We start from the raw sequence: 25,255 nt of genomic DNA, 5'->3' as shown, positions 1-25,255 counted from the left end.
AGCCAAGGGTTCCCTGCCTGTCCACACCCACGCAGTCTTCCCATCTGTGCCTATTCACAGTACGCAATGGCCTCTAGTTTTAATTTAGCAGTATACATGAAAGTAACATATATATTTACCTTTAGGAAATCTAATTAAATCTATTGAACTTTTAAACTACCTTACATTGCGAATTCCTTCAGTTACGCAGCCGGGGCCTATGCGTGGGCAGCGGCGGCACCTTGTCATAAAGGATATGGCGCGTCTGGTGAGGCATGTTTAGTGAGAACTTGAAAGGTGTGTGAAAAAAAGAAAAAAAAATGTAATGCTGATGGAGTGCTGACACAGGTGATGGGTGAGGCCACAGGTGTGTGAGGATCTTCCGGCTCTCCGTATTTGAATCGTGAACTTGGTCATTTAGGTGTCTTGCCTTGCCTGGAGGACACTGCTCGCCTTGCTCTTCCTTGCCCCGCACTGCATCACGGCAGAGGTGAGTCAAAGAGGGGCAACACAAAGGACCGGAAACCCATCCGTCGTTCATGCGGCGGAAATGTAAGCAACGTAAGAACAATTCATGCAGCACACTTGGGAACACATTCTGAAACATTTCAGCGCCGCCTATCCACTACTTTCAAGAAGCTATAGATGGTTTCACGTATTCTTTAAGGTATTCTTTTTATTTATTTATTTATTTATATATTTATTATTTTTAAATTTTATTTTACGGTTCTAGTGACGGGTTAACAAGATTTCTACATTATTAAGAGGAGAAGCACTCTCGAGAACCCGGTTAATCATCTCTGAAAATGGTAGTGATGAGAGGGAAAAGCGCTTCAGAAAATGGGCCTTGTTGCCGTGTCTTCCGTGAGGTCCTGCTGGCCATCGCGGCTGGTCTCACCCTCGCTGCATACGTCGAGGGAGGAAGCAAACACATGAGGAGATGACTGGAGTAGCGGGTAATTTCATTGAGTATAAACACTTATACGCAGAAAAATATTGGTACTAATTTTCCTTTTGTTTCCACGTTAAATGCTCACACTTGAATGTCTGTGTCCATCTATCAGCGTAAAGATGAAAATGGGGATGAAAATACTCGTAACACAGAAGGGCGAGGAATATTTCTAGTCCCCTCACTCAGCGCCCTTCCAGTCACCTTTAATGATACCCAAAGAATGCGATGGCAGCATTCTTTCAATCCAACTACAGAGTGTGCTATAGCTGGAAACAAATATATGCCATGAATGCCAAGTGTTTCATTCCCTGTGGTGTTCTGCGCCTTTGCCACACGGATGTTATTCTTTAAATGCTCCTCTCATCTCACACATGAGTTCGCTAGACAGAAAGCAGGTACGGACGCAAAGGTAAGCCGAGGTGATGAGCTGTGACCTTCCAACCAGAAGTGGAGCCATCTTACGTTCCTGCGTGCGTGTTGTGTGTGTGTGTGTGCTTGCCAGAATATACATAGTCTAAATAATACCACAGTAATGATAAACAGTCGAAGGCTTAAAATAGTAATAATGAATAAATTATGAAAGCGAAATGCACTGAGTGACGTTACCGTCTGGATCTTGTGCCCAACTCACACATACTACTAATGTTGTCACTAGTTAGTAATATGCGTTATTCCGACTAAGAAATCGAGGTGCAGCACAACACTAGTGGTGGATGTGAGGTAACAGTGTATCCATGTTTATACAAAGTTTGCATATTGTTATGCAAGACTATACGGGTATTTGAGTGTTACTTTGTGGTAGGGGGAGAGAGCAAGGTCTAGCGGTCACACTCCAGTATTGGAAATGAAGTAGCTCCGCACTTCCTGCGTGTCGCCCAAGGCGACTAAAAAAATCAGAGCGATGGAACTAAGATCCCTTATTCTGAAATATATTATTCCTGCCGTGAGACAAAGCTTGATGTCTTGTCTCGGCTATTCACCATTTAGAAAAGGATGTATAAATGGTAAGGTAGTAAACAGTATATTTAAAATGAATGAGTAAATAAAATGTTTGAAGCGGCTTCACTAATTCAGTCTTTGTTAAGTTGTCTCACTCCAGTGGACTGACTGCGAGGCAACGCCACGAGATGCAGTGGAAGCCCCGAGGTGTGTGAGGGTGTGTGAGAATGAGAGTATTCATCCCTTGAGTTTTTTTTATTATCATTATTCATATAATTTTTTATTTTTTTTCCCTTCCTTGGCATAATACCCTGCAAAGTCATGTGATCGGATTTGACGAGCGCGCGCGCGCGCGCGTGTGTGTGTGTGTGTGTGTGTGTGTGTGTGTGTTCTGATAAGCTAATCTATCACATTTTAACTGAAGTCTTGGAAAAGAAAACCGTATCTAAAATTAAGTACCTGCTAAATGAATGGATGGCGTCTCGCATAACATGCTAGGCGGCAGCAATGGGTGGCTGGACGTCCTGCCATCCCAGACCCGTGGTGCCGTCAGCTGAGGGGCGGAGCGGAGCCTAACAGCTTACAACCGAGCGTCTGTTTTTTCCAGCACTCTCCAGTCTACGAAAGGCTGGTATCGCTTGCACCCACGCCATCGGCTCCTCCTCACGCCCCGGCACTCGTGACGCTCCACTCATATGCGAGGATCTCATAGGGTGTTTGATATCTTGCTTCTTTTTCACAAAGACTGACCCTGAACAGCAACGAACACAGCAGTGCGGTGCTTTATAGAACATATATAACTAATTTTAATTAAGAACTTTAAGTTTCAAAGGTGGTCATCAGAATACATAGCGGCCTTCTGCATCCCCTTGTTCCGAAGGCTCCGTGCTAATTACCTGTCCGTCTCAATGGGAAACAGATCATAGGCATCATGTGCCGTGCGGCACCAAGTGATACTCGTTAGCGTGGTGGTACAGAAGGTATGTACAGAAGACTCGGGCGGCGAAGACCTTCATGAGGGCGCGGTGAAGTGCACTGGACCCCAGGCATCATGGTGGGGGGCCTGGGAGCGGCATACTCTACGTGTGTCTGCCTCTCTCCATGACCTTGTCCATTGCATCGAGGCAACAGGTGAGGACAGGGCGGTACAGGAGCTTCTTCTCTTTCCGGCCTAACACACCTTGATAAACAGTGATCCTTGAGGTGCTTACAGGATAGGGTTCACTCAGTGTACTGCGAGGCTGCTAGGGACAGGACCTGGGGTTTCCTAATTTAGCCTTATCTTAAAATATCTTATAATCAGAAAATGCTCTCCGACCTGACCTCGCGGCTCGAGTCCTGCTGCCTTGTGTTGTCTGTTACTAACCTCACTTACAGATACACTTCGAAAGGCATGTATTTTCCTTGAAAGCTGACAATCACGCGAGGAATTCAGAGGTGCTGTGGCGGACTTTTAACTGTCATTTAGTAGACATGTGTGGAAGGAGGAGGGAGGCACATATTCATGGCCTTAGAACAGCCTTTCCCGATGTTAGCACCGTTGTATTCAGGTATAGGGAATCCTGCAGTCCATTAAGTCATGCTCAGGTGGCGCAGCATCACGTATAATTCAATCGCAAGCACTGCATTCACTGTCACACAATGAAGTAAATACTATTTTTTTTTTCAAAATCACCAAGAATATAGTTGTTATATTCTTGTTGTAGGAAATAGCTTGTGTTCAAGCAACGTAGATGTGTAACCTAATATCCTTATGAATTATACTGCACTTAAGTCGAAGCCGTTACCAGCACAATAAATTGCAGCACCTGAGAAACTAGCAACACAGATTAACAAAATATCCTAACTTAATCATGAATGAAGCCTTTAGTGAGTTAAAAGTTTGCTAAGGATGCACAACTCTGCTAAGGATGATGTAACTGCGAAAGGATAATCTTGTGGATGTAAGGATGAAGGGTCGAGATTGTGTATAAGACAAATATATTCCCCTGAAACAACTCTAACCAGTGATGTAACAGGGAGGAGGATAAATGTAAAAAAAATTAACATAAGACTACTAGTAAAAGAAGACGGATTACTTTCAGTGATTATTTTATCATAAAGTACGATACACTTGATTTTTATTATTATATATTTTTTTTCATCTTCTCTTACTGATAAGTATGCGAGTCAGTTTCGATACTAATGAAAAGATTTACTCACCACATCACAAAGAGGACGTGGTGCCCACACCACCATGGCCTCAATGACTGACCAGTTGTGAATTTTAAGTGGTGTGTACTTAATCTTATCCAAGTCATACTTTTCCAATTCAGCACCTCGGCCATTCATCTGAAACATCTTTTTTTTTTTTTTACTTCTCGCCCTCCACTTTCATACAGGAGAAATATCACTGCCTATTTAGTGACTCGTCAGTCCACACACCTGTCGAACGTGATTTATTTGTCCCTAACATCTGTTTCGAGCTGTTTTACATAACATCCCCTTCCATACAAGTTAACTTCTCTCTCTCTCTCTCTCTCTCTCTCTCTCTCTCTCTCTCTCTCTCTCTCTCTCTGGGGAAGGTCAATAACCCAGTAATCGAGACTTGGTATACTTGGTTAGCCTCACATATCCGCCGTGAACGCTTTACCAGTATTGTTCACTGACTTATTCAATGATTCACTATAAAAACTTTGGAGGATCTCTCAAATCTCCCTTTGTTCTCCCTTGACAGTACATCACATCATCCCACACACATTATCAACAGCAATGCTGTCATAAATCCGACTGTACTATTATAGTACAGTACTATACTACAGTATAGTATAGCATAGTATAGTATAGTATAGCATAGTATAGTATAGTATAGTATAGTATACTAGTATAGTATTGTATATTATAGTATAATATAGTCATGATAATAAAATACATATTATGCATTGTATTATCATTACTTCTACTAGAGGGAGACTGCAGGAACTACCCAAGTCATGTTAGCAACACACAAGGAGAGACGAGTCCAGCTGGTAAACTGGAATTACAATGTCATGGAACCAGTGCGTGGCTTTTTTCCACTCACTCTTCCACCTTTTCTGATCCTTGGTGAATTAACTTATCGGCATATAAGAGCTTCCATATGAATGGCGGCGGTTGACTTTAAAAAGGAAGGGGCAACTAAAACAATTCACACTTTTCGGCTATGCGTCTCTCTCTCTCTCTCTCTCTCTCTCTAGCTGATCAAAAGCAGCAGTAATATCAATAACAACTGCAATAATATCAGTAACAGTATCGGTAATATCACAAGTAGTAGTAGTGACAGTAACAGCAGTACCGGCAGTAACACAAGTATCAACAGCAGTGGCAGCAGCAATAGTTCCTCGCCGTGTTTCGGAACAAGTGATGCGCAAGGCCAGTGTTTGTACGGAACATTATTTTTCACTTGTCTTTTTTACAACTTCCTTCCTCCTCATTTTTCCTTTATTTGTTGATCGTGTCGTTGCCCGCGCCGCAGGAGGGGAAGCGGAACCCAAAATACGGATGGGTGGCCAAAGCCTCGCCTTGACCGCTCTGAGGCGCACTTGCTTGTTTACGGAAATGTTGGAACGTTCTTCATAAGATATTGAAACGCTGAGTCAGTGACAGAATCTCCAATTATGATCTTTTTTTCCGTCAACTTTATTTACTCATTTATTTATTTATTCATTTATTTACTTATCAGTTCATTTCTATACTTATCTATTTATTAATTTATTTACTTTTTATTTATCTATATGTTTCCTGATTGTTGCAAGGACGAAAGAAACCTCACAGCCACGCAGCACTGTGTAGCACGGTGCAGCACGCGGGGCAGCAAGGAAGGCCTGGCTGGCCAGGTGTGGCGCCGCTCCTGCAACAAACGTGGTCTCGCTCCGCTGTTCACCACACACGCCGCCTCTGGCCTTCATTTTCATAGACAAGCAAACCTCGGCCATCCATAAACTATCGATCGAAGTAAGCATGTCTGATGAGTCTCGAGGTTAAGGCTCCGGTCTGACCGCTGCGTCACTGAAACTTTTATGGAGAAACAGCCTAATCACCTGTTCCTCCTACCCTTCTTTTCTTTTTTTACCTCCTCCTCCTCCTCCTCCTCTCCGATATAACTACCGAAAGTTCGAAAGTGAGAAACCACAAATGTGGTTGTACCACTCAGTCTGAGGTAACCGCAGACCGCCCGTTGTAATTCTAATCACACTGCAATCATGCAATTCACCTAACGAATAGGAGGCAAATACCAAACATAGTCACACAATGAACGGAAAATGACACACATTACATCACAAAACATTCACATCCCGGAAACAGAATGACTGTGTAAGAAGATGTACACCTTGAAGAACGTATAATCTTGCATATGATTACTGAATAAGTCAAGCACCTGGTTGTCACGATGTTCTTCCTTCGGTGGTTGTTTTGCACCAAGGACATCAGCGTCCGCAGCCGCGTGTCACCTGCTGACGGGGCACCACTATGAATGTGCTGGTGTACCTGCAGCTACAGGAAGACCACACCCACAACCAAGCGTCAGTCCATCAGGCAGAAAAAGAGAGTAGAGAGAGGAGCGCCAGATGGTCGCCTCCACCCTGAACTTGATCGTGACCATAAGGGAGGCGTCCACCTGCTCCAGGGACGCAGTTTCCCCTCAGTGACTACTCTGTCACATATTTTCTACACAGGGCTGTAGGCGAGGTGTCGCCAAGAAGCAAGACTTTAATTCCTTCCGCCACGCAGGGGATTGCATCCGGGAAATGTATATCTTGTTAATGCAATTACTGTTGAATGTTATTTTCCGTAAAGAGTTTCTTGTCCGTCTTTACCGCTTCATTAATCTCATGTATTACAATTTTCCTCGATTGTTTATTCATTTAATTTTATTATCTTTTTTTAACTATAGCCACACACACACACACACACACACACACACACACACACACACACACACCATACTGTATTTTCTTCTCCCTCAATGAGTCATGAACAAGAAGACAAAGACGAACGCCCTCAGAACTGTCAAGGGCGTCAAAAAACTGTCAAGCTTTGTGTGTGTGTGTGTGTGTGTGTGTGTGTGTGTGTGTGTGTGTGTGTGTGTGTGTGTGTGTGTGTGTGTGTGTGTTAGCACTGGAATTTGGCCACCTGTGCTAGCCACGCACCAGGTTACACCTCCCTGCCCCACGTAACCCTAGCTAACCCTTATTAGTCCGACAGGTGTACAGTATGCAAATAACAATATACAAGTTCACCTGTAATTACTATATTTTGTTAACTGTGTGTGTGTGTGTGTGTGTGTGTGTGTGTGTGTGTGTGTGTGTGTGTGTGTGTGTGTGTGTGTGTGTGTGTTAATATTCAGCCACAACATATCACTATTTGTTCACTCAAATTATTCAGTTATACTCCTTACTGAAGACGGAAGTCAGCCTCCACGGGACTGTGAGTGAGTAAGTGGTCATGAAGAGCTGTGCCACATCCCTAGACAAAGAGGGAGACTATAGTAAGGCAGGAGTAGTCAGCCTGTTTTTACTCCTTATCAAAGGCACTATTTAAGATTTTGGTCATGGGAACAATAATCTCACTGTCATTACGCACAAGGAACATACTTTTAATTTGAAACTGTTCATTATGTAATATGTAACAGAAATAACTACAATCATATTCAATTGCTCTTACTATTAGCCGCTGCCAGACTTTAGTCTCCATCCCCATGATACCTTCCTCCTTCTTATTCCTTGATAATAATTATGATCATTGATTATTATTTTTTGTGCCTTGATAGAGGTACTACAAGAGGGAAAATATCACACTGGTATAAGTTTAGTTTCATCCCTCATTGGTCTATGTCGCCTTAGAGGCACAGGCGCAGGCACAGCGTTGTGATTTTCCTCACCTGTGGAATATTCTTTTTTTTTTTGGGGGGGCGGCAGAGGGTGGGTTTCACTTCCATTGAATACCAATCAATATTACGAAGCTCAATTTTGTAATTCATGGAGGCGCACCTATAGGTTCTCCATCACCTGCGTTCACGCTAAGTAATGAGTACTTCGCCAACGCTTCTTTCCATCTAACCTTCGACTCCTTGGTTTTGAGTCACGTCACGTCTTTTGGCCACTTGTGTCCTTTAGCCTTTGATGTCCGCAGCATACTGCGTGGTTTAGTTACATTTACACGTTCAAGATGGTGAAGATGTGTATTCGTTGCCCTGCTGTTACACTGTTCTTATGCGTTACTTTGGAAATACATCATGACGCTAAGACTAACTTCCCACCTTCTCATGGGATATGACTTTCACTGTAATGGACATTCTACGGCGCATTTTTCCTCGCCATACAACTAAGAAGGAAGTAAACGAGGAAGTAGATGACGAGGTGTACATTGTCCATCGTCACGTCACCTTCATTAGTGTTCTTGTGGATTTTCTGGTAGAGGGAAGAGAAAAATGGACTGCCAGCGAGCGGCGACTCTTTGATGTATGCCACCCTCCGTTACCACAGCGGCCCTCGCCCTCTCCCTAACTTCACCACGCCTCGTCACCTCCGTGCCTCGCTCTCAGGCCATCACAAACGCTCTCATGACTCGTAACGTACTGATCTTTATTTACTGAATTTTCTTTATTTATTATTCATTTTATTGATGCAGTTAGTTATTTCATTTATTTTTATCTATTTATTCTTTTCTTTTTCGATTTTTGAAGACACTTTGCTAGGATCGAATGAAAGTTTGCTCGCGTAAACAAATTCATATAGTAGAGTCGTACAATATTCTTACTGGTTCGTTACGCTGCAGTATAGATCACGAATGATAATGAACGATAGGCTCGTCGTAGTAGGCGTATGAGCGCTAATTCCTGGTAAGACGCAATATAACAGGGGAAGGACGATATCAAAGCAGCATGCACATAATTACATAATAAACTCGTAAACAATATTCTAACACTCTACCTCACGATAGAAACTACGTGTAACAAGAATAATTACTTTGAAACGACAGACTCGTGACAACTATAAGTATTAGGTGTATACATAACAGCAAGTAATACAAGTAACAAGAAAAGAACCATTGTACTTACAGACCTTCTTTCTACGGTTTCATCCCGCTGTTCGATATTAGAGGCAGGGCTTATCAGTATTTCAGATGATAAGCCACGCTGGGGAAAGTCACGGGAAGAACCAGAAAGGGGTGGAGGGAAGGACGAGCACCACGCAAGCACCTGTTAACGATTTAGAAAGATATTATAAGAAAATTCTGTGCAGTTTTGTCTCCTGTGAAGATTTTCCTGCATTACATTTAATAAAATAACAATAACTTAGAACTGTAGGCACTAATACATATCTGTAGCCAAGGAAAGCGTTAATGTGTGTGTGTGTGTGTGTGTGTGTGTGTGTGTGTGTGTGTGTGTGTGTGTGTGTGTGTGTGTGTGTGTTTGTGTGTGTGTGTGTGTGAGCGGCGCCAATTTAGTTTCCGCCTCCTGGCTGATATATAAACAAGACATATCGCCCACGCCACTCTCCATCAGTCACACGCATCACCCCCCGCGGTCCAAAAGGGAAAGCTTGTCACCGCATACTTTCCTTTTCGTGATTTTCCCTGATCTCCTGTGTGCGATGGGGCGTCCTGAGCCTCCCCAGCTGTCGCGTGGCTCTCATTACCCTCCACCAAAGCCGCACGCCGCCGCGCCGCTCCGTGCTCGCCAGTGGGAAAAAAAAAAAAAAAAAAAAACATGTCAGTATGTGGATTAGGGCACGCACTCGTGATCAGTGGCGCACAGATAAGGGTTGTCACTGCACTGAACTGTTATCTGACACCAATGACCCAATGCAGCTTCAACCATGCACTAAATTACTGCTGTGCTTTATTTTATTGATCGGGTGGTTTTGTCCTTCATTTCACGCACAAAAAATAATACATAAATACCGTTTCTTAGTTACACCTCTTATCCTTTCCTATTGATGTTGGAGACTCAGCGGGAAACTTTGGGTGAGAAAGACGAAAATGTGTAGCTGGAAACGTGATAGTGGAAGGTATTCAAAAACTAAAGCTGGGAGTGGGAGTCGTTGTTGTAGAACATAAGAACATAAGAACATAAGAAATAAGGGAAGCTGCAAGAAGCCATCAAGCCTACACATGGTAGTCCCTTTATGAAATATACCAACCTATTTCCACCTACCATCCCCATCCATAAATCTGTCCAATCTTCTCTTAAAGCTCCCCAATGATTCAACACTAACAACCTGATGACTGTAGCAGCAGTAAGTTTTGTTCTGTGATGTTGGAGTGTATAAAACAGCAGCAAAATTATCAGTGTGTGTGTGTGTGTGTGTGTGTGTGTGTGTGCACTATGCTTGGGTGAACGGAGAGGGGCACCAGCTGGCGAGGAATGAGCCCTACACACCAACGCCATCTGGTGCCCTCGTCAATCTAAGCACGTCCTGCCATTACTACCACCCAAGAAGTCCTTCACATCACCAATTCTACCACCACCGCCTCACTCTCCCTTACTTCTAATTTTCGTGAATCTGTTGATAGTTTAACAAGGATCCTGCATCATTCATTGAAAGAAAAAAAAGAAACGCATGAGAACGTGACTTATAATCTCTGTAGCCTTTTAAAATAGATCTGATGAAAGCCTAAAGCGTTTTGAAATTACAAGTTCTGTGAGGAGTGGAACCTCACACTCGCCACAAAAAAAAAAAAAAAAAAATAATAATAATAATAATAATGTATCCTCCATCGTATTGTATAGGAGACAGATCATGTGATGACAATCCTAAGACAGACTGGTGGTGATGGCAATGGATAAGCTAGGGAGAAAACACAAGGGTGGCAGGGAAAGCTGTCGCCACAGATGGCAAGCTAAACTTTTCCCTGTACTACTGCATGCTCTAGGCACACTGTCACATTTTCATCATCATTGAAGCTCCTCGTACTTTCCTGTTAATATGTAACATCATACTTTCCCGTCACTTTCATTTTCACTCTCTCGGATTCATCTCTGTATTCCCGGCAACGAAATCACGGCTGTTTCGGAGCTTTCTCGTTGATGACTAAACTTCACCAGTCTATTACAAGTCTTACACACATCCTGTCCCCGCGCTCTCACCCTGTTCCCCTAAAAATATTAAGTATCTTGCTGGCATAACTTTAACGTTAATATTGGCAATGTAAACTAAAGATTAAGTCAATTATGTCCGCATTCCGAGAGGACAGATTACATGAGAGAGAGAGAGAGAGAGAGAGAGAGAGAGAGAGAGAGAGAGAGAGAGAGAGAGAGAGAGAGAGAGAGAGAGAGAGAGAGAGAGAGAGAGAGAGAGAGAGAGAGAGACTTACTGACTGACTGACTGACTGACAGACAGGCAGAAAAACAAACAAAAAAGTGTGAACTATTAACACACACACACACACACACACACACGTATTGGGATGACGGAGAGCCGGTGAATATGAACAAAGATTTAAGAAAACTATACCATGATCTCCAAACCCAAATTTAGCTCATGGACCTCTTCGTGATATTTCAGATCGTTCACCGACTCTTGAATATCTGTCATTAAAGAGTACCTAGATATTTAATAGATGCCACCTTAACTTTCATAGTAATACTACTGCTGATGGAAACCACGTACGTATGCCCTAGCTGGCGTCTGACCTCAGGAAGTTATTATTGGTTTTTGAAGGATGGCAAAAGGAAATATACATGTTTAAGCCTCAGAAATTAATTGAATAAACACATGAAGATTATATGATTCTGGTGCGAGCCAACAACATGCAATGTGTGAGATTGAATATAAAGACCTGATCCACTTTTAATATGGTGCTTAGGATATGAGGATAGGAGAAAGAGGAACGCAGAACTACAACAACCATATATAGAGAGGGAAACTTTGTTGGAAAGTACTTGTTTGATAATAAAAAAAAACGAAAAGATAATCCCGAAGAAGTAAAAGGAGCGATGTATAAATTCATGACAATAAGATAAAAGAGAGGGAAGAAGAAAGAAATTGGATCATCCCAGAGAGTCAGAAGGAACACGTGAGGGAGAGCGAGTGTCGATACAAAGGCGACATTCCTGATCAACAACTGAACTGAGGACTCCTGAACTAGACCTTGAAACGTCCCCACGGCCTTCCTCCTCCCACACACAAATACTGATAAGGGATTGTACGTGGACCCAAGATCGGAATTCTGAAACGCTATGCACTCTCATCACTATTATTTTCAAGGGCCACAGAGATGATTACCCAGGTTCTCAAGAGCGTTTCTCCTGATAATAATGTAGAAATCTTGCTAAAATGTCACTAAAACCGTAAAAACACCTTTAATAACCGGTGTAGCTTCAACTAGAGACTTTTGAAAGTAGTGGGGATACGGCGCAGAAGTGTTTCAGATTATGGTCTCTCCATAGTACTATCATTGCCATCTTCACGTGGGTCCCTCAGTCTTGCAAAGGGCGTTGGATGCTCCAGGTTACTCACCACTGCTGGAGGACCCAAAGAAACCAGCCAGCCAGTGCATGAGGCTCGTGACGGAAATGTTCAACTCGATCACAACCTCAGCACGGAATTAATGAGAGTTGTTCACCTGCTTGGAAAACTGCCGTGGTAATCTGAAGGAAACAGCTCACCTGAAGGAGAGGAAGAAAAAAACAGTATAATAATGGAGAAGAATAAGAATATTAGAAGAAGAATAAGAGGAAGAAGAAGAAGAAGAAGAAGAGCAGAAAAAAAAACAATAATAGAAGAACAATGAGACCAAGAAGAACAAGAACAAGGTGGAGAAGGAGGAGGAGGCGGTGGAGATGGTGGTAAAAAAAAAGGAGGGCAATCGCAAAGACAAGAACTTAAATAAAAAAAAAAATAAAAAAAATATGGGCACTAAAACAACAACAACAACAACAACAACAACAACAACAACAACAACAACAACAACAACAACAAAGACAACAAGGAGTAAAAAAAAATATATATAAAAAAAGAGGATGAAAAACAGCAAAATCAGCAAAAGAACGGAAAACAAGCAGACAAATAAATAAGGAAGGGGAGATCCAGTATTTCGAGTTTCCGTCGCAACTCACAATATCGGGAACATCTCAGGCAAGATATTTCCGCTGACCTGTTTGTTTACAGCGGTGGGTTTTCACTTTCAGAGGCCACGTGCGGCAACTGACACCGTCCTTTGTATGGCTGTTAGTCTGCAGGGTTACTTATAAGGTTGTTTGTGCATTCTGTATAGTTGTTTATAGAGATGTATGTGAATTATGCATGGTTGTTTACAGTTGTTTATTCATTCCGTATGATTGTGTATTGGGTTGTTTATGGTTGTTTACAGACTTGTTTGTGCATTCTGTATAGCTGTTAGCTCACAAGGTTGTTTATAAGATTGTTGGTGCATGACTGTCATCCTTCTGACGGAATCATGAGTGAAATAGGACAGAGGGAGTCCAGGTAAGGGATATGAGGATACGATTAACTCAACAAACAGCATGGCTCCGTCTTGCATCCAGCGTTTCTCTCTCCCATCGCGAGTACACCAGCACATCCTCTACTTCCTCTGTACCACTCACGCCACCCGAAATGTTATAGCCAATTGATATTATGGACTTTGCATCAAACATCGAGAGTAAATGTAAGGGAGAACGTGCTGTGAGCAATGAACAGATAAGTAAATAAATAAATGAAGCTCTCTCCCCCTCTCCCTCTCTGCCCTATCTCTCTTCTCTCCAAAAGAAAATGGATAGAATCTCCGAAAGAAAAGCAGGCCTATTTTCTGAGCGTCTTGATACTCCTCCTTACAGACTACTACGTATGGAAAGCAGAAAAAAAATTCAATCGAGTAAGGAAGAATAGTCATCATAAAACAAACGGATACATACAAACAAGAGAAAATTATCGAGTATACGGATGATTAAACCACCAATAAGAATTAAACATGCGATCAAAAGGAAGAAATAAACACACACACACACACACACACACACACTTGTACGTACTGCTCTACATTCGCTCCCGCATTGACACTCCCTCACCACACCACTGCCCCACCTCTTCCCATCCTTACCTACTTCCTTATCCTGTTTTGTAATTATGAGGACATGGGAAGGTGTGGGAAGAAGTGGCTGGGAGAGTGAGGAGGGTGGTTCAGTAGTGACCATGCCTCACTTCCCTCTCACACACTGCCTTGCCCTGGTACAGCTATAAGAGCTAGCATAGTGGACCGCCATACTTCCTCTCCCTTCCATTCTCAGTAGCGGATGTACGGTGAATTCAAGCCGCGCCTCCTTCCCTTCCCTTTCCTATTCCCTTCCTCAGGTTCTCTTCCCTTCCCTCCTGACGCAGCATGTTTTGTACAGGCGTGTTCAGTAACAAGTGAATGATGGTGAGGAAGTGCCAAGTAGAGGATTGAAGGAGGTTGTCAAAGTCCTTCTTTTCTCTCGTTGGGTAATTGGTGTGTGGACGGAAGTTTGTAATGGTGGGGGTTTTGATTTTTTTTTTTTTTTTTTTCATCACCATGTTTTCCTTTACCCAATAGTAGTTTCTCTCTTGCCGTAGAAGTGCTAGTGGTAGTAGTTGTAAGGCTTCCTCCAAACTGAAGAACTCTTTAAAGACAGTGAATGTTACATGGAATTGTACGGAGATGCATTAAACACAGAAAGCTCAGTACGATTTTTAGGGGCTGGCACTCCGGTGGGCCTTTTTCAAATACTTTTTGTTGCCCTTGGCCAGTGCCCCCTCTTACATAAAGTATTAGTAGTAGTAGTAGTAATAGCAGCAGCAGTAGTAGTAGTAGTAGTAGTAGTAGTAGTAGTAGTAGTAGTAGTAGTAGTAGTAGTAGTAGTAGTAGTAGTTCTTGTTATTGTTAGTCTCTCACTGTTGTCGCTATTTTCATTGTTATCATTATTGTCGTCGTCGTTGCTTCCATTGCCACCATCGTCGTCGCCGGTGTGGTCATCACTGAGTTATAACGAAAGGCAATAAATCCAAAGACACGAATCTTATCTCCGCATATTAACATGTGCAAGCGTTTTTATTATCATTCTTGTATAAAGTTACACAAGCGTAAAAAGACTCATCAATTAATTTCATTTTTTATTCTAAAATTTCCTCTTGTTTTATCATCTTTGTCAACACGTGCACATTACACAACCTGAACCAGCGATTACGGTAACATCTTTTATTGACTGATTGGCAGGTGTCTCTTGGCGGCACGAGTCAATGAATCGCGGTGAACTGATGAAATACCCCGTTGATAATGCATATAACATTCATGGGACTCTTAAGCAATGACTCGATGTTACTATCCGTGTTCAGTTTGCCATCACCACCACCACCATCAGGAGAACAGAACACATGGGACACAGACGCTTAGTTTCTTCGAGACATTCACACAGGATGCGGATGCCACAATAACAGTGGTTCTCTCATGCCGCCGCGTTTCCTCGCTGGACACAAAGAGGTACCCACCCCAAGTCTCCCACAAAAGCATCCGCATGTTGTTTGGATTTCCCATTGTGCTTTTCTTGTGCGTGTTCCCTCTCTATCTCCGTCCCTTCATGTCCTCCTACCGATTCTCTTTCCCTGCCTCCCTCCCCGTGCCCTCAGCCACGCCCCTAGGGTAAGCAGGTGTTACAAGCGTCACACTGACCTAACCTTCAATCTGCGGAACGTCAACCTCGGCTGATGATGAGTTCTCAATTTATCCTCCAAGTTATTAACCAATCACTTCTTCTTAAATGCACGGTAGCTTTTTACGGTTTTTGCTTTTCTTAAATTCCTGTAAGACCGCCAAGAAATAACGCGGAAGCAGATCGTTATTTTGCAGCGGCAAAGTGAGGGACGAGAGACGCTCTCAAACTAGCTGTACATAAATCATGCTAACAAAGCAATGTTCTGACTGACTTGCCGTGTTTAATGTATCTCCGTACAATTTCATGTAATATTCATTAGTTTAATATTCCTTTTCTGTAAGAGTTCTTGAGTTTGGATGAAGCCTCCATTAACCATCAGTGACGCTTGAGGAGTCCCGGTTACCCTCTAGTGGAGCCGATCATTCTCATGTTAACGTCACCACCACTTATCCCATGACGGAGTATGAGAGACGGGTTTTCTATTGTTTGACAGGAGGAATGATTTTGTCTTGTCCGCGAAACCTGTTGCCTGAAGTGCATTTACATCATTCGCGAAGATGATAAAAGGAAGAGAGGCTTGCTGAAGATGTCAGTTTGCACATCGGCTTTGACACACACATCACACCTGCTGCTGTGCGTGGGTATCCGTGTCTGAGCTTGCCCGCGTGTTAGGTATTGATGTAGACAGGCCGTGCACGGATTGGCAGCATACTCCTGAGAGAGGTCAAAAAGGATCACTCCAACTGGGCTAATGTTATGGAAGGTTTGTGCGGAGGAGGAGAGTACAGACCAATGTTGAGGTGTGGATCTTTTACCGAGAGCCACTACACATATTCACCTACACCTGCACAGGGCCTGCAGCGGGGAAGACGTCTGTACTCAGGCGTGTTTCTTGCGTGTTTTTTTTTTCTTTTTCGATACATTTAAAAAAAAATGTTATCGTTGTAAATCTGGGAAAATAACATGCCTACTTATATTTCACTCATGTTTCTGATATATTTCCAAAAGAAAAAAACAGACTCTCTCCGGACACTATTAGTATGAAAGGAAAACCATAACATCTCCGGACACTTCTATTAATATCGCAGTCAAGTAATAAAAATCATTCAAATAAATACAAGTTTGTCATACTTTACATTAAGGTGTCTGCTCCCAATAAGCACGGAAATTATCTCTGCCTTAAGTACATCAGGACAAGTTAGCGTTAATTTTTAGCTTCCCTATCCATGTATTGTTCTGCACTGGGCAACACAAAGGCTACAGCCACCACACCAGCAGGTCACAGGCTCTTACATCCGCTTCAACCATTTCTGACGTCACTCTGATGTCATATAGTCTGGCACTAGCACTCCCGAGGGCCAGTTTGAGGGCAGCGGGGCAGCCTTACAGTGCCTTCACACGCCGCGCGGCACGAGGATTCAATCGGTCATTCACTCACTGTATCAGGTAATGGGATCTGACAGCTCTGTATTTGGCCTCTCGCTTCCATCTCCTGAACATGGTAACTAAACCTAAAACAATGAAGTTCCTCAGTATTTGACTTTAGTACATCTCACTATTCGTGTTTTAAGCTCAGTCATCTCAAGGCCAATGCGTCAACACAAAGCCAGATTTTAACTGTTCCTTCGCGGTAACTCTTCTCCTGACTCACGCTATGGACAGGAAGCTTTTCTTCCAACCTTGCCCGCGCCGACGAAACTGACGTCATCCAATAGCCGCTGGTAACTCGTGCTTCCATACACATTTACGTTACATCCTTTGTGAGGCACACGCCGTATGGTAAATCTGGATTCCCTTGTTTCCCAATGAGAGAGAGAGAGAGAGAGAGAGAGAGAGAGAGAGAGAGAGAGAGAGAGAGAGAGAGAGAGAGAGAGAAAGGACAATACTCGTTTTTTTTTACGTTAAATCCGTGCCTACTTCCATTTTCCAAGATAAGTGACTAGTCTTTTTTTTTTCAGATGGGCGTGCGACCTTATCTGTGGGTGGTGATGGTGATTGTGGTCACGGTAAGCCAGTGTGTGTGTGTGTGTGTGTAAATACTCGATTTCAATCATGATCTCTTTCACTATTTTGCATGAACGCTAATGCCATGCATGCATACACTTCCATTCATACCCTTATTTCTCCTATCCCTCCCCGCCCTTCGCCATCAGTGGGCGGGAAGCTGCCGTGGCCACGCTCGTCTCATTGAGCCGCCCTCCCGCGCCTCAGCCTGGAGGTATGGCTTCGACACCCCCGCAGACTACAACGACAACGAGGGCTTCTGTGGCGGTTTCAATGTAAGACTGTGTAAGATTGTGTTCTTACTATTATTATTATTTATTTTTCCTAGTCTTATTATTCTTATTCTTCTTATCTTTGTTAAATTAATTTAAACTTTTTTATTTCATTAGTTTTAATGATGTTTTAAAGTTTTGTTGTTAAATGACAGAAATGTGTGTGTGTGTGTGTGTGTGTGTGTGTGTGTGTGTGTGTGTGTGTGTGTGTGTGTGTGTGTGTGTGCGCGTGCGTGCGTGCGTGCGTGAGTGCACACGCGTGCGCGCGCGCGCACGCGCTCGCTCGCCACAATAACACCCCATCTTGTCCACTTGCGTGCCGCAGTACCAGTATCAGATGCAGGGCGGCAAATGTGGCATCTGTGGCGACGCCTGGGACGAGGACCCACGCCCGCACGAGGCTGGGGGACTGTACGCCACGGGCACCATTGTGAGGACCTACACCCAGGGGCAGGTCATCCCCGTGGTCGTGGACGTCACCGCCAACCACAGGGGATACTTCGAGTTCCGGATCTGTCCCAACAACAACCCCAGCGTGGAGGCCTCCCAGACCTGCCTGAATGAGTGAGTGTCAGCTATGAGTGAGTGTCAGCTGAGTTCAGAAACGCTCTGCTCTCTCACCACGGCTATTTTCAAAGGCCACAGAGATGATTAACCGGGTTCTAAAAAGTGGTTCTCTTATTAATACCTGATGAAAATCATCAGATAAAAGACCTGCTAATAATGTGTGTGTGTGTACCGGCAGGCATCCTCTCTATTCGGCTGATGGCTCGGTCTTCCAGCACTACATTGACACCAACCTGGGAGAACACACGATTGACCTGAGGCTTCCAGCAGACGTCTCCTGCACCCAGTGTGTCCTGCAGGTAAGTAATAGTGACTGCCACCACCACCACCACCATCATTACTATTTTTTTTATACTGCCACCACTATCAACCCCATCCACATTAACACGAGCCCTACCGCCATCGCCACTACCACCACTATTAATACAACCTCGACCTCCACCACCACTGGCCATGTCCTAAACCAGCACTACCACCTAACTTACATAAAAAAAAAAAAAACATTAGCATCAACACCCCCATAACCATTACAGTTAGTATTTCCGCCGTCATGATCCTCTGTAACATAACCATAACTACAGTACAGGACACTATCACACAGAGCTAAACAGCATCACCTCTCACACCACTACGACACTGCAACACACAATCACCACAACACACAACTGCCGCCCCAACATACAATACATCCCAACAATCATTTCATACCAAATATTACCACAAGTGTGTGTGTGTGTGTGTGTGTGTGTTACATTTTGACAAACCTTTATTTCCTTATTTTATACTTTTCAGGAATTTTCATTTATAATTTTGTCAATAGATTACTGCTACTACCATTACAATTAATCCTCATCCTCCTTCTCTTATTACTACTACTACTACTACTTACCACTGGTACTGATGCTGCTACTGCTATTGTTGTGTGTGCTAATGTACGCGTGTTTTCAGTGGCGTTACGTGTCGGGTAACAACTGGGGAGTCTGCGAGGATGGCACGGGGGCAGTGGGATGCGGCCCTCAGGAAGAGTTCCGCGCATGCGCCGACGTTGCTATCACGAGAACAGGGTCAGTACTCGTATCTCGCTCAACGCAACCTCACTACCTTATACGTCCCTTACCTAATTCGCCTCTATCTCCGATAAATGTGATTCGCTCTCACGGTATTTCTAAAGGCACTACGGATCTTTAATCAGAAAGGATACACACTACCAGTTTGTCATGTTTTGAGTCCAATGTCATGCGACTGTATATCTGCCTGTTCAGGAAATAACATGTCACAGTTCAGTCTTCTACTTGTTACAGAATAATCAAGTCACAATCAAAATTTACAAAAGCAAAGATTTTAAGAGTACCTTGATGAAGTCTCAGATATACGACTCTGGGACGGGAGTGGCCAGCGTGAACAGAATTATCTAATACTATATCTCCCGCTTTCTATCAAAAACAGTGAATACAATCTCCTTGCCTTATTCCAGGGAGAGTGTCAGTATCACCTCGGCGCCACCCACGGCACAGCCAGGCACATCGCCCTCCACCTTCACAACGAATAATGGGGGCACAACCACCACCACCAAAGCCACCACCACTACCACCACCACCACCACGACAACCCAGGGTGGCTCAGGGGTGTGCAGACCGGTGGGCGTTTGGCAGACAGTTCCGGGGATGGACGAGTGGTGTGTCAATAACTGCAACCACACCCCGCCCTACTGCCCGCCATCACACTGCACGTGCGACTAGATCCTCCTGCTCACCTTCACCCAGCAGACATTCGCTTCTTCGCTGATTATTCAAATCTCAGCCCGCTTAATTTATAGTTTTTAGTTTTTACCTTCTTCTTCTTCTTCTTTTTTTTTTTTTGCTTTTAAATTTGAACTATTTTTTTTTTTACTTTAATTTTGATTCTTTCTTTTTTTGTATTTTTATGCATTTTACAATCCAGCGCTATATGACCGTAGTTGATGGGGCGCCATGGAAGAAATTTCTAAATTACTTTACTTCTTCGCTGATTCTAAGGTGTCTGTTTTAAATTATTGAGTAAATTGTAGTACAGGGATGGAATCTGACACGAGGATTTCCATTGCTTTTCTCGCCATACAAATATAACATGCGTGATTCCGAAAGACATGAATACTGAAGCATCAAAAGATATTGTTTCGGTGTTTCGAGCGTATAAATGAAACGCAACTGGGTTTCACTGCTCCTAGTGTGTCAGGGCATCCACGGAGTAGGAAAATTACTACAGCTTTGGTGTTAGTGGAGGATTGTTAGCCAGCACCAGATGGAGCCTGCGGGTGACCGTAAATATGACACAATATGACTCGCTGTGAAGCAAGGACATTAACGGAACTGTTAGATTCTGCTTCACTTCACTATAGGTAACACTCATTGCCCATGTATTCCAAGACTAATAAGGTAGGCAGTCATGCTGATATACATACACACATACATTAACAGAAAGATACATCTCTTCATCAGCGCCGTCGACGCCGCTGTCGCTTCCCTACGACCTCCATGAATGCTAATTAACACACACACACACACACACACACACACATTTCCCACACGCATTTATGCCGAATAGTATTCTTACATGAATATTTATCTTTGATATTATTTATAACATTATTTATTGTCAATATGAAGTTCAAGGTAGGTATATATATATATATATATATATATATATATATATATATATATATATATATATATATATATATATATATATATATATATATATATATATATATATATATATATATATATATATATGTGTATATATATATATATATATATATATATATATATATATATATATATATATATATATATATATATATATATATATATATATATATATATATATATATATATATATATATATATATATATATATATATATATATATATATATTGATGTAGTACAAGAAATCCTGGTTGCCCATCTCCCTAGTTTTGTCATGTGCCGCCAATAAACACAATTGGATCTGACTGTGCCTGCTGTTATGTGAGTTTTTCTTCCCTTTGGCTCCTGAATGTGTCCTTAAGATTAAAGGAAGAAACATCCATCCTTTGCCCTGCCCTTCCAGATGCAAGACAAGAAAATTCCAACGAGTGTTCGAAAAGTAAATAAATGAATAAATAAACAAATAATTCAACAAGAGATTGAACTCTGTCTCATCGTTTGGTATCACTAATTGATATTACTTTTTTATAGTGAATTCTTGCAACATCTGGCGATTAACGAAAGTTGTCATCGAGTGAAAGCGACATTGAACATGGCAATGGTGACATCTTGTTCATGAGTGTGAACTGTGAGGCGAGATCAGATTGTCAGAATTAAAAAGAAAAAAAAAAAAATGAAAGAAAAATTCAATCTCAAAAATTTTACCTGATAATAGATATATGTTCCTTGCTTAAAGGAGGCACACTGTAAGTTTGTTTTGTGTTCAGAAGAGCAGTGGGAAGACAATAATATTAAGCTTTAGAAATATTTCACTTTTAAAGAAAGTTTAGAAAGAAATAAAACTAGACTTTACTGAGTTATGTAAACTTTCTATATAATTTGTTTTACTTCTGCATTTCATGATTCAAAATTTTGTACTCCCTCTGTATAAGAACGAAATATGCATATGTACAAAGTAGCGCAGACAAAACACCCAATTTCATGAAAGCTGTTTTTAGCAAGAAATTACATGTGATATTTACATTTTACATTTACAAAAGGGTAACACAACTATAATTTCAGTGGGGAGGAGGAGGAGGGGGATTGTTACGTGTCTAGGAGAAAATATCAGTTAGCTACGTGAAGAATTGTTTTGAAGCATTGAAGGGCACAAAGTTTGCCCTGCCTTAGTCATAAACTATAAAATGGTTTGAAGATAGGCGTTCTGTTATTTCTTTGCGCGCATTGCCACATTTCGGTTGAATTAGTCGTTTTGCTAATTATATTAAAAACACAGTGTAGAGTCTTCAGCATAAGACTAGACAGAGCAAGAGGTCTGCTGATAACACCATGAATGAATAATAGAAAGAGACTGAGTAATGGAGCAGAGCCTTATGGAAAATCACTGTTTAAAGAAGTATATTGACCGCCTACCGCTAGGAGAGAGAGAGAGAGAGAGAGAGAGAGAGAGAGAGAGAGAGAGAGAGAGAGAGAGAGAGAGAGAATATTTTTACTCATAAATCATTGCATGTTTGTCAATAAGATTGGTAATTCACAATGAATAATTAAAAACAATTATAAAGAGCTGAATAAGAGAGAGAGAGAGAGAGAGAGAGAGAGAGAGAGAGAGAGAGAGAGAGAGAGAGAGAGAGAGAGAGAGAGAGAGAGAGAGAGAGAGGTGATTATAATAGAGGCGCCCCTTTCGTAATTTAAGTGGGGAGTAATGTTAGACACTGTTATGTTCGTCCCGTGTACCTATTAATGCCTAATATTGTGCGACCAGCAGAGATGAAATGTAGCAATAGGAATGTGGTGTAGCTGGATGTGGCAACCAAAGCAAATTATGTCTGCAGGGTTGGGTGTGTCAACCAGAACCCAGGGTACGTATTTGGATTCCTTAAGAGACAAGACATAACGTCAACATAGTCGGAGGTTTTGGCTAAACAGTTCCCAGTTTCCTGATACAATAAAGGAACGAGCTGGGTTGGGTGGAGATCAGACTTATCCCAGATACGGTGTCGTGAGTTTTCCCCACGTCTCTGTACTACATAATTATGATAAAGCAACAAAGCTACGAAGACTGACATTCTTCTCATCCCCACAAGTCCTAAGTATTCGTGAAGTAAATTGTCTGTGGATCAGAAGGCAGCATGGTTTGTTTTCGACTACAGCGGAATCATGTCGCACTGGTGGAGAGGAGTGGGAATTGTTTGCGATAGGCACAGAGGCATGGTGGATGAGAGAGAGAGAGAGAGAGAGAGAGAGAGAGAGAGAGAGAGAGAGAGAGAGAGAGAGAGAGAGAGAGAGAGAGAGATCGCACAAATCGGCTACTTATATAATCGTCAAAACATTATTGCACATTGTGATTCGTTAATTACTTAACTGATAAAAAGAAATGTTGTTGTGATGATAGAAATTATTTATACTGCACTCTAAATATAACACAAAAAGCTACGTATATCCTTCACATCAAGTAAAGGACCTAGGTCTTGGACTTCTCGGTTTCATCATCTCTGTTATTGCTCCAGTCATTGCTCTTGGGTATATGCATGAAAAGCGAATTCGTAAGCAATCAATTTGAATGGACGATGGTGTTGAGACCATTTAAAAAAATTGCTTTAGTTATTGCCTAAAATTAAATTTTCTCTTGTTACTTTTAAAGGAAGCTGTTACTTGTATGGGTAACCAAATTTTTTTAACTTGTAGAACACAACAACCCACATATTATCTAAAATGTTCATTATAGACAGTAGCTATGATAACTCGAAAATAAACGAAATAGAAAATTTGTTTCAAATGCTTACCTAGTTCTAAGCAGTAGGTAAGATGTTCACTTTGTTGGGCATTTGGTATATTGTGATCTACTAACTTGTTATACAGGAAATGCAGTTAAATGCAGCATTTCTTATTATTATATAGCGTTTTAGATTAGTGCAGGCAAACTACAACATGGAGTCAAATATCTGCATCGATAGTGCGTAAGGCTTCATTACACCCTGCCTGGCGCCACCTGCCTGCACCAATGTGCTTGGCAAGTGGCAACTCATCCCCAGCCACTTGATAACAAATCCTTAATGAGAGGAGGCAACGAACCCCATAAACACTCATCCAGATGCATCCTTCATTTGATAATAACTTGTCTATGAAGAATTTATTTAGAAGTCTCATAAAGTGGAACAGTAACAACGATGGACATCATGATAATGAGGATGATTATAATGATGATTATGATGATGTAATTTATATGTTCATGTTGGATAATAATATCTCAAGTAATTGCCCATTTACTGACTGCGTTCTGAATACATCACTGGTGTTATTAGTAGGCAGAGTGATGCAATACTTCCGAATGGTGAATTAATCTGCTGTAAGGTTACCACCCCTTCACCAACACCACCACGGTCCACAGACATACACTCCTCTCTCCCTGTTCCCTGCCTGCCAGCCGGTCACTGGGCATTTCCTCTCCTCACCCTCTTTCTCTGACACTCAGATCGAGTTACCTACTGCAACTGCTAAGTAGACTGGGAAAACTGTGGACGAATCTATATTAATAATTATGTGTATACTGAGCAACAATAATGATATAAATTTGACTCAATATTACCATGGTTTGTTTTATTTTCATTATTATTGTTGTTACGGACTGATCACTTCAGTATATAGATAGTATTATAATGTACAGACACATACGAATAGGATATTAGTGATGATGTCTACACAAATAAAGTGAATAATGCATACTTATTTATTCCGTGTTCGTGTTTGTTTATGAAAGCAAAACTGTTTAGTGGTGTTGCGTGTGTGACTGATTCGAAACACAGCTAAGGAAGTTAGGTCATTGCTCGAGAGAGAGAGAGAGAGAGAGAGAGAGAGAGAGAGAGAGAGAGAGAGAGAGAGAGTTTTGTCAATACTGATGACAAGTGATAACAAGCCAACATGCATATGTCATTTACAAGGCGCTATGTCCCACACAAAAACAACTAAGCATAATACCATCCACCATTAACCACTGCCACTACAGCTTCCTTGAGACATGCACATTTTCCTCTACTTAGACTGCAGATGAGCCTCAGTAAGGGAATGTTCCTGTAATGATCGACGACAAAGGGATAAAAAGAATCACTTATGAGTCTCCGTTCCTTCTAACTCGCCGTGTGTCCCGTTCTCCCATTGGTCTTTAACCCTGACGGCAGCCATACGTAACTCCGCTTCAGCCCTTTACATACACCTACGGCTTTGTTATCG

General features: G+C 42.1%; 1 protein-coding gene across 4 annotated transcripts; it reads left to right on the top strand.

Moving 5' to 3' along the window:
• The first annotated feature begins 244 nt into the window (after positions 1–244).
• On the top strand, positions 245–20,142 carry LOC135102991 (uncharacterized). 4 transcript variants are annotated; one of them, XM_064008791.1, is made up of 7 exons: positions 245–469; positions 17,459–17,506; positions 17,654–17,779; positions 18,102–18,340; positions 18,522–18,642; positions 19,292–19,407; positions 19,818–20,142. In XM_064008791.1, exons 2-7 carry the CDS (start codon positions 17,459–17,461, stop codon positions 20,080–20,082), a joined length of 915 nt encoding a protein of 304 aa, XP_063864861.1. In that variant the 5' UTR covers positions 245–469; the 3' UTR covers positions 20,083–20,142. The 4 variants fall into 4 exon arrangements, with proteins under 4 accessions (XP_063864861.1, XP_063864858.1, XP_063864860.1 ...); XM_064008788.1 differs by lacking the exon at positions 245–469 and adding an exon at positions 2,567–3,001; XM_064008790.1 differs by lacking the exon at positions 245–469 and adding an exon at positions 16,834–16,946.
• The last annotated feature ends 5,113 nt before the right edge of the window (positions 20,143–25,255 follow it).

The sequence above is a fragment of the Scylla paramamosain genome, chromosome 8 (assembly GCF_035594125.1).
Source record: "Scylla paramamosain isolate STU-SP2022 chromosome 8, ASM3559412v1, whole genome shotgun sequence".
Classification (NCBI taxonomy): domain Eukaryota; kingdom Metazoa; phylum Arthropoda; class Malacostraca; order Decapoda; family Portunidae; genus Scylla; species Scylla paramamosain.
This window is presented reverse-complemented; position numbering and strand designations above follow the sequence as displayed.